The sequence below is a fragment of the Glycine max genome, chromosome 5, assembly GCF_000004515.6.
Source record: "Glycine max cultivar Williams 82 chromosome 5, Glycine_max_v4.0, whole genome shotgun sequence".
Lineage (NCBI taxonomy): Eukaryota > Viridiplantae > Streptophyta > Magnoliopsida > Fabales > Fabaceae > Glycine > Glycine max.
Genome location: NC_038241.2, coordinates 37,271,527 through 37,287,211, shown reverse-complemented (window position 1 = coordinate 37,287,211; position 15,685 = coordinate 37,271,527). Strand labels below are relative to the sequence as shown.

The 15,685-nt window shown below is 30.9% G+C and overlaps 3 protein-coding genes across 3 annotated transcripts; 1 reads left to right on the top strand and 2 right to left on the bottom strand.

Moving 5' to 3' along the window:
- Positions 1-1,575: 1,575 nt before the first annotated feature.
- Positions 1,576-5,792, bottom strand: LOC100812738 (TSL-kinase interacting protein 1). The gene is made up of 8 exons (XM_006580252.4): positions 5,643-5,792; positions 4,601-4,742; positions 4,175-4,383; positions 3,832-4,070; positions 3,506-3,731; positions 2,655-3,056; positions 2,094-2,210; positions 1,576-2,003 (listed from the first exon to the last, which is right to left on the bottom strand). Exons 2-8 carry the CDS (start codon positions 4,725-4,727, stop codon positions 1,917-1,919), a joined length of 1,407 nt encoding a protein of 468 aa, XP_006580315.1. The 5' UTR covers positions 4,728-4,742; positions 5,643-5,792; the 3' UTR covers positions 1,576-1,916.
- Positions 5,793-8,988: 3,196 nt separating this feature from the next.
- LOC100815955 (uncharacterized) lies at positions 8,989-10,896 on the bottom strand. Its single transcript, XM_003525045.5, has 3 exons — positions 10,645-10,896; positions 10,250-10,330; positions 8,989-9,563 (listed from the first exon to the last, which is right to left on the bottom strand). The coding sequence occupies exons 1-3, from the start codon at positions 10,801-10,803 to the stop codon at positions 9,156-9,158; spliced, it is 648 nt and encodes a 215-aa protein (XP_003525093.1). The 5' UTR covers positions 10,804-10,896; the 3' UTR covers positions 8,989-9,155.
- Positions 10,897-13,778: 2,882 nt separating this feature from the next.
- LOC100305856 (uncharacterized) lies at positions 13,779-15,531 on the top strand. Its single transcript, NM_001250793.2, is given in 5 exon segments — positions 13,779-13,952; positions 14,810-14,862; positions 15,037-15,103; positions 15,190-15,246; positions 15,372-15,531. Coding segments are annotated over 5 exon segments (396 nt in total). The 5' UTR covers positions 13,779-13,793; the 3' UTR covers positions 15,432-15,531.
- Positions 15,532-15,685: the final 154 nt, after the last annotated feature.

The following is a 15,685-nucleotide window of genomic DNA, read 5'->3' as shown; positions in this document are numbered from 1 at the left end:
ATTGAATAATCACATATGTACATATATTATTTACTCATAAAAATCATATAATGCTCATTGTCAAAATATATAATTAAAGTAATAAATAAAATATATTTAATATTTTTAATTAGCATTTTTTTGGTACATCCAGACAATAATAATAACAATTTGGCTGGAACAGCCTGTTAGCCGGCACAAGATAGAGAATTGAAATATTTGGAATTATGAGTGGTAAACCCTGGCTTTCTCCGTCAACGATGATTGAGTGTTTGAGTATCGTATCATATTAGAATACCAATGTTTGGATTTCATCAGACACCAATTACTATATATGTATTATTCGTGACGGACCGGCTCCTGCTCACAACCCCAACCATTAATTAAATTCATTTGTTTGTCTTTTTATGATGTGCCATGTGTTTCACCACTATTTATTTTATAAAGAGAGAAAGAAACCATAGATAAGAAGAAAAAATAATTAATATGATAAATGGTGTGATAATATATATCTTTATATATATAATGAAAGTGATGTATGTTTTGATTTATGCATTTTTTTTCCCAATTTTATTCTTCGATTTGCTATATGTAACTCCCACTTTTCTATTGACGCTTCTGATATTTTTCTTTTTGGGTACAGCTGAGGCTACTGATATATTCTTTTTAGATATTTTGTCTATTTAAAATGTTATCTTTTCAAAATTACTTCACTATTTTATTCTAATTCTCAACCTCCTGTCAGTTATATTAATAAATAAAAACTATATTAACTATATACGACAAATTAAATTTCAAAAAATAAAAATACATATAGACTCGTACATATTTGTCTTTCCACTAGTATATAAAGTATGTTAAATTAATTATTTGGTTGTTAATTTGGTTCTTATTTATGAATGAGTTATTTGATAATATATATATATATATATATATATATATATATATATATATATTCACATTTTAAATGCTTGCATATATTTATTTTTATACTTTAATTATATAAAGTTTATGAAAAAAAAACTTATTAGTTATTTCTAACAATTTTGAAGATTGGTCACATTGATCAAACTAAGTGCCAATTTGATTTAGCATTGATTAAATTAATTTTAAAGTGATGTAATTTATATTTAAATATTTTATCATAAAATCAAATTAGAAATAATATTTACTACAAAATTTTGAATCAAACACAAAATTATTCAAAATTATTTCAACTTAAAATTAATTTTGAATCCATAATCAATTTTCAACTCAATCAACTCCCCAACATTAAATCAATTACACACTAAAAAAGTTGATCTTGAACTTCGTCAAACCGTATTTGTAATGCACATTAAACATAATTTTAGACTTTGCTTAATTTGTAATATATATTTTTTACGTTTTCATAATTTAACGGAAGTATTATTATGAATTGTATTGTTTTGTAGCAAGCACATTTAAATAAATCATACCTGATATCTTTTGCATGTTACCTAAAACCTGATACAAGCTAATCGAAAATACCAGGCATCAAATTGTAATGCTTAAACTTACAAATGCAAGAAACCAATTGAATAGCAATCATTTTCTTTCCACTTATATGTCTTCCAATTCGCACCAAATAAGATTAGTCTATTCCAGAGTAAGATGAAAGGTTCAAAAGTATAGCATGATCATTATAATTACATTTCAGCACATCACTCTAGAGATAGTTGACATAAAGCCGAACCAAATCGGGACCAAAGCGAAGACAATGCAAAAGAGCTAAATATTAGTCCTCTCAGTGGCTATGGTTTAAAGTTTAAGCCTGACACAGCTCCGTAATCAGTATTCTGACTGGCTCGTATCTTCAGCAAGTATTTCTATTATGTACAATTTCCTTTTTCTTCTTTTTCCTGAGAACGTATCTTCGAAATGGAGTCATTTGGTCAACAAATTATGCATCTGTGCTGCTATTTAACAAATTTGCCAGTAAGACCGTCTCCACCAATAAGCTTCTGTGCGGGCATGCCAAGATCAAAAGGTCCCATAGAATCATTCTGTATTCAGATAGTACATTACTTAAATCAGAAATCAAGATATTAAACATATAGTAAACACTAAAATGCTTCAATGAGAAAATTAAATACCCAATTGATGCCTGTTAACCCAAGACTTCTATCATCATCATATGGGCGTGAAGAAAGCAAGTCTGTCTGAGTCTTCCCCGATGGAGGATTTTGTGAAGCTCCATCTTGATCATTGACCTTTAAAACACCACAAGAGACAATGAAGGGCAAGTAATGATGGATAACGAAGCTTCCATACAACTCCATAGTCTACTAATAGAAACATAATCTCATTCATTCCCACATCAATTTGAATCCCAATATCCGTCCTAGTGCAACACTAGAAGTTACTTTATTAACAAGACATTTTTGTGGAGCCTTAGGTTCATTTGAAAATACAAATATTATGTTCATAGAATACCTGTTAATACTAGGTACTTATAAAGCGGATGATGACAATAATATCAAGTTATACATTGCCTTCTTAAAAGCATCTATCTTTCAGAAAAGTTGCACAAATAAAAAATTGTTTTTGAGTTATCATACAAAAAGCACTAGGTAATTTTTCCATCAGACGCACCAGCTACATTAAACTACTTCACATTTCAATAATGGATTCTCATTGAAGACTGGGCAACTAACCTTATCTATATTTGACAACTTTAACAAGTTTGAAAAAACACCCTGACTGCAGACAGCAGAATAATCCTTTCTACAAGCTGCCTGCACATCCGTTGGGGAAGATAACTTTTGAAGAGGAAATGCATGACATGTCTCTTCAGCATCCAAAATAGATGTGTGCAAGTCATCAGCAGGTAGTCTTGGAACTGGGCAATTATTAATTTGAGCAGCGGCAATAAAAGCATCCAATGAATCAGAAGTTATATCACACGGCTGTATGCCAGCAAATGATTTTGGATCAAGCCCACCAAATAATGATGCTTCGGACAGGAGGCCCCCTATGCTTATATTGCTTAGACTATCAACCCATGGAGATGATGACTGTTGAAGGCTGCTACTTATTCTTGTTCTTGGCTCATTATCCTAGTTAGAACAAACATGCATATCTTAGAAAACAAATATTTATGATGAAATGTGTTGGAAATTAGTCTTTTATTAGAACATAAGGAACATATTGAAACTGTCAGAAGATTGGCATTCAAAATTCATTTTAGAATTCACAACCAACCAACAATAGATTTCTCAAACATCCAATAAAGGTCAAAAATAAGAATTATATATGCACAAAAACTACCCAAGTGTTTATGGTCTCATGGTATCACAAATAAGATTAATTAATGACATTTTAACTTTCCTTTCAAATTTTTATACCCACATTCCAAAACTTTTCCCAGAATTATATCAGTATTTCAGTCAATAAAGCAAACCATCATAAAAATCATTTTGTTGTTCTTTGATTTACACATTGATGGGCAATTTAAGCAACTCTTTGCTAGTTATTATAATGCACAACAAAATAGCTATCAGTCTACCGTAGGATCAACAGCAGCGTTTTCTACTTTCTGAGCCACAGTTTCACTTGCTGCATTGCCCACTTCGGTTTCTTTGTATTCTTTGCTTATCTCAACCTCGTCCCGTTCACCACGTAAAGTCTCCTCTAAATTAGCATTGTCTCCTCCGGGTACAACAAGCTTATAGGGAGTTGGTGTAGAAGGTATACCAAAAGACCCGGGCTCATGCATGTAGAACCAGCCATACCTTGAAAGAGAGAGAGAGAACAAGTTACAACACTATAAATATAAACTACCTAAGTTCCACATAGAAAAGGATAAATAAGATAGATGATCAGATATAATACTTCAACCGGAAAAGTGCAGGAGTTCCAACAGCAGCATAAACAGCAGAGGCTGTTGTGTCACTGTCATTAATTGTCCACCTTCTGCAGTCAGATAGATTTTCCATTACATTATATGGAAAAAGTATAAGGTCCCCATTGGCTATACTTGAACTTCCCCACTTCTTTCCAAGGTGTTTTAATATTGAAGATATTTTCTTTCGACCTCTAAGTGTGAGTTCCAAATAAGGATTATGCCCATCCTGAAAAGGAAAATAGTCTAAGCATCAAGACCTACTGCATGCAGACTAGGAAAGACATAGAGTACATCCAAATTTTCCAAATGCTACACAAATCACCATGTGACCTTTTCAAGTCCTATCCGAGTTTCTTCATTAATTGGAAAAAGTTGTAACTTGATTTTTGCAGAAGTGAGCATTTGTCCAGGATGAAGTTCAATAGCCTTTCTCTTTTCTGTAAGAAAAGTACACTTGTTGGAAAGTTCTGGGCACTTTCTCATATGTTCCTTAAATGGAAAATACTGATTCTCTTTATCAGTCAACTCTTGACTGCATCCTAAATAGAAAAAGATTTAACTATATTAAACAAAATGTACAAGATAGTGGCAACTGAACACTTGTGCAATTTTCAAAACTAGTGTTGCCTCATCCAAGAAAATAAAAGATTCATTTTTTCTAAGACACGGCAAATTCAATGCATCAAGGGGGAGGACAATTTGAAACCAAAATACTGTTAAATCAATACAAATGGTAGTTTGACAAAAATGTATTACCTCTGGCTTTGCTATCCAACTTATTTGTTCTTTTGGGAGAATTTCTCACTCCAATGGATCCTGTCTTTAGATTGCACTTTCCAGAAGCCTTCACGGCTTTCCTGTCTAGTGATCTACCTGTTTTCATGATGGTTCAACCTTCCTGAAAATGATGATAAAATAATCCTTGTTGTTATCCTTCTTGAGAAAGCACTAAAGAATAGCCAAAAAATTAAGAGAAGGCACCAAAATAGCTAGTCAGAGAAAGAGATTCACTAACTGAGGAGCAATTCAAGATATGTACCAGTAAATTCATCAAACAAAAATCACCAGGATTGCTTTCAGTACCTACTGTTTTGACATCACAAAACCATATAAATAAACCTAGATACTAGTATAAGGGTCCTGAGCCCTAACATGTTATCAGATTATAATCCTGGAACTAAAGTTAACACAAATCTACGCCTTTAGAGAAAATTTTCACGTTGGAAACAAAACAAACCCACCAGTATAAGAATAATTATGCAGACACTATCAGCTTCAATTCAGCAAAACAAATTCAAAAATCCCAATTCCAAACGAAATTTACCATAACCCACCATTTTTCTTTTTTGTATTTCACTAGAATTATCAAAGACATCCTTTCACTTTCCGTCCTTATTCACACAATCATCGAACATGAGAGAAGGTTAAACTAAATTTCAAGGAAGACCCGAGAGTCATCACACAGCCCTAATTGCGATCAGGATCACAACAATGGCATACCATAAGCAATCCTAACACTAGAATCATATTTATCTACGCGCACCAAAAACCCTAATTCGATTATTACACGATTCAGATTACAAAGAAAACAAACATTCCAACACTGAGATCAAATTAAAGAATTGTGTTACAGAAAAAGAGTGTCACAAAAAGTAATCGAGCGGAAAAAAATTAAGGCGAAGGGGAGGGATACAGAGATGAATTCCATTAACAATGAAAGCATGTTTTACAGCGGGAAATGGTGAATTGAGTATAGCGAAGTTAAATTCGATAGGTTAGGAAGGGTTGAGTCAAGAACCTTCGAGAAGCTCCGACGGTGGGAAGAATAACTGAACGGAATCGCAGAGAGAGAGAGAGGGAACAGAAACAGTGTGCGCGGGAATGAATGAATGTTGAAAGTTTGTAAACGGAGGGAACCAAAGAAGAAAGGGACCACCAAATTTTTTCAAGGCCAAGGCGGTAACACTTTTTTCAGTTGGGGGGGTCCACACTCCACAAACACGTTCCGTTTACGTTTCCTCTTCAGTCTTCGTGGCTTTTTTAAAGTATGAGCCTCAGACAAATTAAGCCTTTGGGGTCCCAAGATTTAGATAGCTTCTTAAACACTTATTTGTTAACGAGGGTAAATTCTTTATTTTTTAATTTATTCAGTTAATATTAATAACCAAAATGTCTAAGTGAATAGAATTTTTAATTTGTTATTTTTCTATTTTTATTTCATAATTTTTAAATTGAAACTATTATAAAAAATATCACTTCTTTTTCTTTCTTCCAAAAACTTCCATTCAAATCCAATGATTTTCAAGGGAAAAATAATTAGTACTTAACAAAGAGAATGTTAGAGAAAATGTGACTAGCATTCCTCTTATAGAAATAGAAGAAAAATTGAGTGGAAATAAGTTAAGAAATTGTTTGGTTAGAAATAAATGAGAAAAAAAAAAGTTATTGTTAAAATATCATATTATTCTAAGAGTGTATAACATTATTTTAAGATAAATAGTCATTTTGACTTATATACTTTACATTCAACAATAATTTAGTCTTTATATTTTTAAAATGATCAATTTAGTTCATAAAAATATAAATATTGTGACAAATTAATCTAACCATTAAGTATTTGTCATTTTTGTATATATGTCATTAGTGACTTGACAATTCCACATAAGCACATAGTATTTTGGATTAAAATGTTAGGTTTTTTTTTTGTCTCATTTCTTTTTTTTTATCTCTTTTTTCCTAATTTGTCCTTAATAATCCTCCCTCTTCTCCTAGTTTATCATCTACAATGATCCCCTCTATTATACCCTTAAATCTTCTTTTTCTCTTTCTTTCTTCATTAACCATTCCTTCGTCATCAACCTCCCACTCCATCTCTTTTTTTCTCTCTTAAAATCCTCAAAATCTAAAATCCCCCAAAATTACAATTACAATTTCATACTTAATGGACAATCAAAACCATAAAAATTCATAAAATTGAACAAAGAAAAACAAAACAAAACATTGGATGGACAAAACAGATTCTCATGCATCCTAATTATCATCTCCATGAATTGCAAAACCACTAACAGAGATTAAAAACAAACAAAAGTGCATTCAACGCAAAATCAACAGCACTAGCCCATATATATACTTAGTGGTGGATCCATAACTTTTTCTTAGTGTGGGCAAAAAATTGTTTAAACTCCATCCAATCCTTATTATAAGGTCCAATTAATTGTTTTGTTGGAATAAAAAAAATAGCTAATTTAGTTTAAAACATTAATTTATCCTAAATTGATTTTTTTTTTCAAAACTAGCCTCATAAACAAACATTGAGTTATATTTTCTCACTGTTACATCATTCTAACATTGTTTTAATTAAGGAGATTTTATGAAAAACATCATTAATACACATGATATTTTAAATTGAACTTTATAAAAATGGCTAAGTCACACTTTAATTTGAACCTTATAATAAAGACCAGAGTCAGAAATATTTTTACAAAAGAAAAATATCATAAATTTTTGCAAGATATATAATGTCGTGACAAAAAAATCAAAATATTTAACTTTTTACAAATGATAATTGTCCTCTACACATTTTCACACTTTGAAAATGTTCTATGATTTTTTCATTGTTAATATTATAAAAAATCAAAGGAATAAAATAATAAAATTAGTATCAATTTATTATCTTTTTTATTCCTTATATTTATTCAGTTTTTTAAAAATTATCTCGAGGAAGAAATACCTTTTTTATGAAGGCAAATTTTTTTTATTACATACATACAAACAAAAAAAATCTTGTGCGACACCTTAACACATGGATTTGCCAATGTCTATATTGCTAGGATCAACACCACAAATACTGTGACAGGGATGGGGACAACGAGCAGATGGGGCTTGCACTTGGGCTTGAGCACAGCAAGGGCAGACTGTCATTGATGTTGCTCCCAAGATTGACATTGGCAATGACACAAGCCTCAACAGATATGCGATGGTTAGTGTAGGAGAGCAAAACACGAAGATCTTGGTTTTGGTCATGGCTACATTTTGGCAGCTACAAGGTGGTGGAAGAAAGAGAAGGAAGGGTAAAAACAAGAAACATGTAATTTTGTTCTCCATGTCAACATTTATCATCATGGTGATGCCTTTAAATTTTGTTCATAGTCTCTAATGGCAAATAGAAGAAGCAGAGGGGAAACAAATGGGAGTGAGAAGAGGGGGAACAACATGTCACATATGCACTCAATGCTAACAGAACCATTGGACTAATTTGTTACAACATTTACACTTTTGTGAACTAAATTGATCATTTTCAAAGTATAAAAATCAATCACCATTGAATCCATTATGGGTGAAATTTATTTGAGGCAACCATAATAATCAGATCACATAGAACAAATGACAAAATCATGTCATTTTGGTCCTAAATAATGGGTATTTAAAAAAAAATGCTATAACATATTTTATATAATTAATATAATTTTATTACAATATAGTATTAGTAAATTTTGTTATCTTTAATTTTATTCTTATAAACTTTTTAATAAATATTTGAATTATTCGATTAAATCTTTAAAAATTTAATTAGTAACATTTATATTTTATGTCAAAATTTCATAAATATGTTGTGTATAAATATTTTATACAGGATAGAGGGAGATAAATAATATCTTACACTATTTTTTAACCCAACCCTCTTCACTTAAGGGAGAATAATTAATAGGACAAAATAACCATATGTTATATCACCCAAGTCCAAACAATGGATTAAGCCACCAAATTAACATAATTTTTTATTGAGTTTGAAGATTATAATTATTGTCTATCTAATTATTTGTGATAATCAAGAATTTTAAATTAAGTAAATAACAGAAAGATGTCCATATTTATACTCAAATGAATTTAAATCCCACATTCTAAATAAATAAAACAGACGTGCATCCTCCTGTAAATCAAACACCTAAATTTGCGAAATGCAAAACTTCAGCTACTAATCTCAAACCCTTTCAGGCATAATTTAAAGCATCCCAATTCACAATCATATACACATAGATATTGATTTAGTAATAAGAATAAATTCTCTAGTAGCTTACTTCGCAAAATCTTATGCAAACATCACACACTAGTATGACTATATATTGCTTGGGAAATGGCCAACATTTTTCAAGAACTATCTATTTAAACATGTAAGCTGATGTTCAAGCTTTCAAACTGGACGACAATGCAACACCAATAAATTGAAGTTTATCCACAATAAATTTGACATTTTTCACCACAGATTTCATAAATGACCTCTTTTTTGTTCCCTATTCTAACTATGACAGCATCAGTATGAAAAATCATGACCAGGACTATCTGAATGCATATCCATGCAATCACTGGAGTTGGAAGAATTTGTGTCCCTGTTCTGGCCATTAGCATAAGTCATGTCACTGTTCCGGGTTCCATTTCCTGAAGACATGATATTACCTGAAGGAAAGCTCCCCTGTGCCAAATGATATGGCTGAAGGCTGCGACGAATGGGGCTAGAGAGTGCATTTGAGAACACTGAGTTCTTTGGTTGTTGATCAGGTTGTCCAGCACGTATCCCCTGTCCTGCCACAGTTGCTCCAAATGCATTAGAGGGTATTGATGCACCAAAATTAGTGTTGTGCATTGCAGTATGGGAGTTCTGTTGATGCATTGGTTGCCTTGGGGACACTGGTGCCTCCTCTCCTGCATATTCAAGCTCATTCTACATGCACACGCATAGCTCAAGGTTATATACTAAGATATATCCGAAACCAGATACATTCATTTTGAAGGATAGCCGGAAATAGCACAATTATATAAAGGAAATTCCAGTCCAAGTGAACTGAAAAGAGAAAAAGAAATTCTTTTTCATGCTCTGGCTGTAATTCAACAATCAAAATCCGTTTGGCAGGTGGCACAAGACCTCTTACACAAATAAAAATATTGGGATGGTGATAGGGCATACAGCCATTGTATTCAGTGTCCAGAAAAATCAAAGAGACAAATTAAAAGGTTTTCTGGTAGACTGGTACATCAACGAGACTTGGATACAATTCCCTAGGTGAATAAAGGTTTGCATTAAAGATTAGTATAGATTACTGAGGTAAAACTCTAATTTTGGTTAGAGAAGATTGTCACAAACACCTAAGAAATTAGGTCTAGGTTTTGTCCTACTTCAAAAACCAAAGGTCTAAGGATTATGTCCATCAAACAACAACTTAACATTCAAAGCAATTGACAAAGGGATCCATAAGCTATATACATAGATAGAGTTGACGAAATATACTTAAACCTTGTTGGATGGAGTAAAAAAAAAACAAGAAAAAGAGTATCTCCATTGAAAAAGTAACACAAAAGGCACAACATACAAAAAAAAAAAAAACAATTGCAAAGACAACAAAATAAAACCTGCAAATGGGTAACAATATCAATGGTGGTCAGCCTAGATCCATCTCGCTGTTGCCTGAGAATCCATTGATACAATTTTTCCTGTGAAGAAATGGAAGCAGCGTTATTCACATAACCAAATCCTCAACAGCGAGCAAAGTTCAAACACATCAAATTGGGAAATTTAAACAGCGGTCAATTCACTTGAGAAACAAATTACTATGAATTAGTAAAACCACAGACTGACGGAAAACAAAATCTCAAATCAATTATTCACAATAACCCTAAAACGGTAAACATCAATTGAATAAAAAAGGAGCGTGCTTTCGTTCAAGGTGGGTGCGTGTGCATATTTGCAGTTTAATTAATAATTTTTTAAAAAAAAGAAGGAAAAACGAAACGACGGAAGAGCTTACAAGAGCGTGTCGTTCACCGGCCTGGAATGAGAGTTTTTGTTGGTTCATGGCGTGGGTGTAGAGATGAGAGAGGGAGTTGGCGGTGCTGCAGAAAGTCGAGTACATGGTTCGATCCACTTCGTCAAGGCGCGTGGCCACGGACCTTCGCTTCTTCGCCATCCCAATGGCAATGGCGGATTTAGAGTGAGGAAGGACACTAGAAAATGTGTGTTGAGAGAGAAAACACAAAACAAAACCAAAGGGAAGTGATATGATATACTTGTACTACGAACGAAGGAATTTACTTACGGTGTACAGAGACGATACAAGTGGCGTCCACGTGGCGCCTCTTGCCGCTTTTCTCTTCTACTTGCTCTTTTTTGGCTCTCAAAATCCAAACTATAATTGCACTGCACCCAGCCAAAATTGAAACGCTACGGGCTTGTTTGGTATGGAATTTTTTTATTTTTTTTTGCCTCAATGTCAAATGTAAAAGCTTATTCTAGTCAACTTGATTTGTGAATAATTTAATGATAAATTAATTTTTAAATTTTATAATTTAATATTAAATTATATTTTAAATATTATAATTTAATAATAAAATAATCTTATAAATTTGATTATAACTATTAATATTAATTTGTTGTATTTTTATTCATTCAAAAAATTTACCTTTTAAAAATTAATTTATTATCGCCACACATCTTCAAAGATGAAAATAAATATTTACTTATAAATAAAAATTGTCTTGTTTTTAATTCAGTTTCACTAAAAACAATAATAATAAAATTATATTCTATTGAAAAGTTTTTATAGCAATTTTTTTAGAATAAAAATAGTCAAAAATGAATTTATTTTATACGATAAATTTGGTTAATAATTATTCAAATATACATTTAGTCAATTTTGATTGATTTTTATTTATAATAATAATTATAAATCATTTGACTTTTTTTTTATTAAATTTTGACTTTTAACTATATATAAATATAATCATTTAATTGGGTCATAATATATTCATTTTGATAAACATGCTTCAAAAAAATATTGTGTATCAATGTGATCCAAATTAGGAAAACAATAAGATGTATTTGAATGAATTTAATTTGGATCTTGAAAAAAAAAAAGCAATTTAAGTATTAATTTTTAAAAATTATTATTATTTTCATTAAGAAGATACTTATTATTATTAGTAATAGTAGTGCAAAAAAGGTACTATGGGCCTAGATTTGAAAGTTATTTATATATGTACTTGAGTGTAACTTATTTTAAAATACGTAGTAGAAACTAAAATAAAATGATGTAGTGGTTATAATAGTTGAGGGTAAAAATGTTCAGAAAAAAAATACTAAATTAAATTATTTCTATAATAATAATAATAATAATAATAATAATAATAATAATAATAATAGTTTATTTTATACCATAAATATAATATTTGTCATTTATGATAATCATTGTCTTGATACAAGGTATCAAACCATTCATAGTATATTTTTAAAGTTAATAAACACGTTAAGGAAATATTTGTTGAGATTATTTTGGAATAAACAATTACTTATTTAAAAAATTACTTATTTTATAAAGTAAAGTGAAATATAAAAATACACTTATGATATTTATAAATAAAAACATTCTTTCTAGAAGGAAAAAAGATAATTCATCATAATTTAATTAAAATAACTATTATATCTTTCTGGTTGAATGTTGATCGATTTTATTACTTTAAATTTCTTAGTGCTTATGCATTCACGCTATCACATTAGAAGTTGAAAGATCATGTATCTCCCAAGTCTTATTGGGTTGATATGCCTAAGACTCATTGTCTCATATAATGAACATTTTGATCCAATTACAATAATGCTATATGATTCATGCTAGACCTAGACAACATAGCACATCACACTTTCACACTCAAATGCTATTGGGTTAGGTATTCCTTTTCCGAACCACGATCTAATTGCATTAAATGATAATTATAAAAAAACTTGTTATTATTATATTATATTTATTGTTTTATCGTCATATATTGTATATTAATATACATTTGATTTATCTCTCAAAAAATATAGATTTTATTTTTTCAATGTATATTCATTACAATATTCTTACTCTCAAGTGAGAAATGAATTTAATATTAACATAAATATTGTGTTATGGTTTTAATTTTTTTTAGACGTATTTGTTAATTTAATTCACTGTAGCAAATAAAATTAAAGTTACTCTATTATATTATTATATACATAAAATAAAAAATACAACAATGAAATTATTTGTTATCATTTAAATCATTTAAATTTGTTTATTAATAAGCATTTTATTTATTTTAATTTAAAATATGTTTTCTAAAAAATAATAATTAAAAATAAGGATATCTAAATATTTATAGGAAAATTTAAGAAATATGTAAAAGTTATTTAAAATGTTGATTAAGGACGTAAATGGGGAGATGTATTACTACTACTATTATTATTACATATATATCCCTATATGTTATATTAGTATATATTTGAGTTTTCTTCTTTAAATAAAATTTGTTATGTAACTTTTTTTAAAAAATCTTAATTATTTAACAAAAATGTCTCATGTCATATTAGAAAAATATTTCTTATTTAAAAACATATAAACTAATTTTTATAAAACCTCGTTCAAATAATTTTTTTTTACACTGATAGGAAAAATGAATATTTATTTATATGCCTGTATAAATATTGCATTAACAATACTAAAAATCACTATCCTATTATTCATGACCATTCCTCTCTTGTGCATTTGTTCTTTGAACGGATTTTAGTAAACTCCCGTTGTAGCTAGTGTTAGATGATGTTTATGGAACTTCTCTTTTAAAAATATGATTTCACAACAACGAATATATTCATTGAATCATAAAATACAAAAAAAAATAAAAAATATTTTTAACGTACCGTTGATTTTAAATAACTAAAAGTAAAAAAAAAAAAAACCAAAAAATCAGGGAAGTAAAATGAACAAATAACAGGGTCTCGGGTTCGGGTACCCATTTTGGCATGGGCGCATGGGTTCTGTTTGAGCAAAATAAATTATAAAATAATGTGGAGGGGTTTGGGAAAAATAGGGCACAACACAACACAAAAGTCACAATCACAAATCTGAGTATAGTGGAGTAGGGTTTTTTTGCGTTTGAGAGAAGCATGAGCAGGAGTTTGGGAATTCCGGTGAAGCTGCTCCACGAGGCTTCGGGGCACGTGGTGACGGTGGAGCTCAAGAGCGGAGAACTCTACAGAGGCAGCATGATCGAGTGCGAGGACAACTGGAACTGCCAACTCGAGAGCATCACCTACACTGCCAAGGTTCTCTTCTTTCTTAACCTACTTTTTATTGTTTTATTTTATTTTTTACACCAAATATTGTTTATTTCACGATTGTACTGCGAAATATGTCGTCAATCGAGGGTTTGAAGTTAGGAAATGCCAGTTTAAATTAGCTATTGTTAGGTCCAGGAATTAGAGGTATGTTAGGGAGTGTTTGGGACAGCTGCAAAACATGTATAATTAAATATTGTTAGAATATATTGTATTCAGAATCAGTTTTTTATTTGGGTAAATTTGCTGGAAAACAGGTTTAAGATAATTAATTTCACTTGGATACAAAAAAAAAAAAAAAGAAGCTTTTGTGAAAAGAAGTTGTTGGAAAATAATCTTAAGTTTCAACTTTTCAGAAAAATGTATTGACAGTCTTAAGCCTTAGTTGCTGAGTTTCTTTTAAGTTAAGAGAGGACTGTGCACAAGTGGATATTGGGGCATGGATGTTGGGAATGAATAATTATAGAATAAGGGTTTAGGGCGTAGACCATTTGTTTATGCATGATCCATTGGACCTTGGGAGGCAACATCTGCTATATATATGTTTTACTATGTCTGTTCTTTGGTCTCTATAACGGGGATTACTTGGATTTAGGGTTCAGGCGTTATTAGTTTGGGAAATTTCCAAGTGTTAACCTTGGAGTGATACACTTTCTACTGTTCCGTTTTGAACTATGTTTTTGGTGGCATATAATGACTCTGGATACAGGAGAAGCTTATGAAATTGTGCTTTTGTTAATTTTTAGATGTTGTAGAGATGTTTAATATCTCCAACTTCAAGTATATTTGTTAAGACATGCAGTGTAATTCATATTAGTTGCTGATATTGGCTAAATCCTTTTCAGGATGGCAAAACATCGCAACTTGAGCATGTTTTTATTCGAGGAAGCAAAGTCAGGTATGAATCATATGTTTCTTAGTGACTTTTTAATTTTATATACAATCTTGTAAGGTTTTATACCTCAATCATGTGCTGTTTGGTAACTTAAATTTTTATATTCTGAATAAGGTTGTATTTGTAGATTGCATTTTCTGTAAGTACATTGATTTTGACATGATAAGAATTTGACAGGTTTATGGTCATCCCAGACATGCTGAAGAATGCGCCTATGTTTAAGCGTTTGGATGCAAGAATCAAGGTACCTTCTTATTTCCAAGTTATTAAGTACTCCGTATTCGTTTTTTTGTGTGCTTTTGTATTTTATGCTTTCTGAACCTCTTGAAGGGCAAGGGTGCATCACTTGGTGTTGGTAGGGGCAGAGCAGTTGCAATGCGAGCAAAGGTACTTATCTCCCCTTTTTCTTAATTATTAGATATAGATTTAGCCTTAAAAAATTGCTTTTTCAATATCCTGCTAGGTAAGGACCTACCATGTGACATGTGTAACTCCATATATTGCTTGTGTAGGCTCAAGCTGCTGGGCGTGGAGCTGCACCTGGAAGGGGTGTACCACCAGTGCGGAGGTGATCACCATTCATATAATTTGTATTCTCCCTGTCTGTTGGACATGTTTATGTGACAAAGAAATTCGAACAGAAACTGAGTAAAGACATTACAGATTACTCTTTATGGATAGTACTTGATCCCAAATTTGTTCTCATCATCTCTAGTATTTTGATCTGCACTGTGTACTACTTGGCTAGGAGGATTTTGTAGAAGGAATATTTGTTAAAATGGTACAAGATAGTATCAGTTACATAGGGGCAGTTTGACAACTGTTA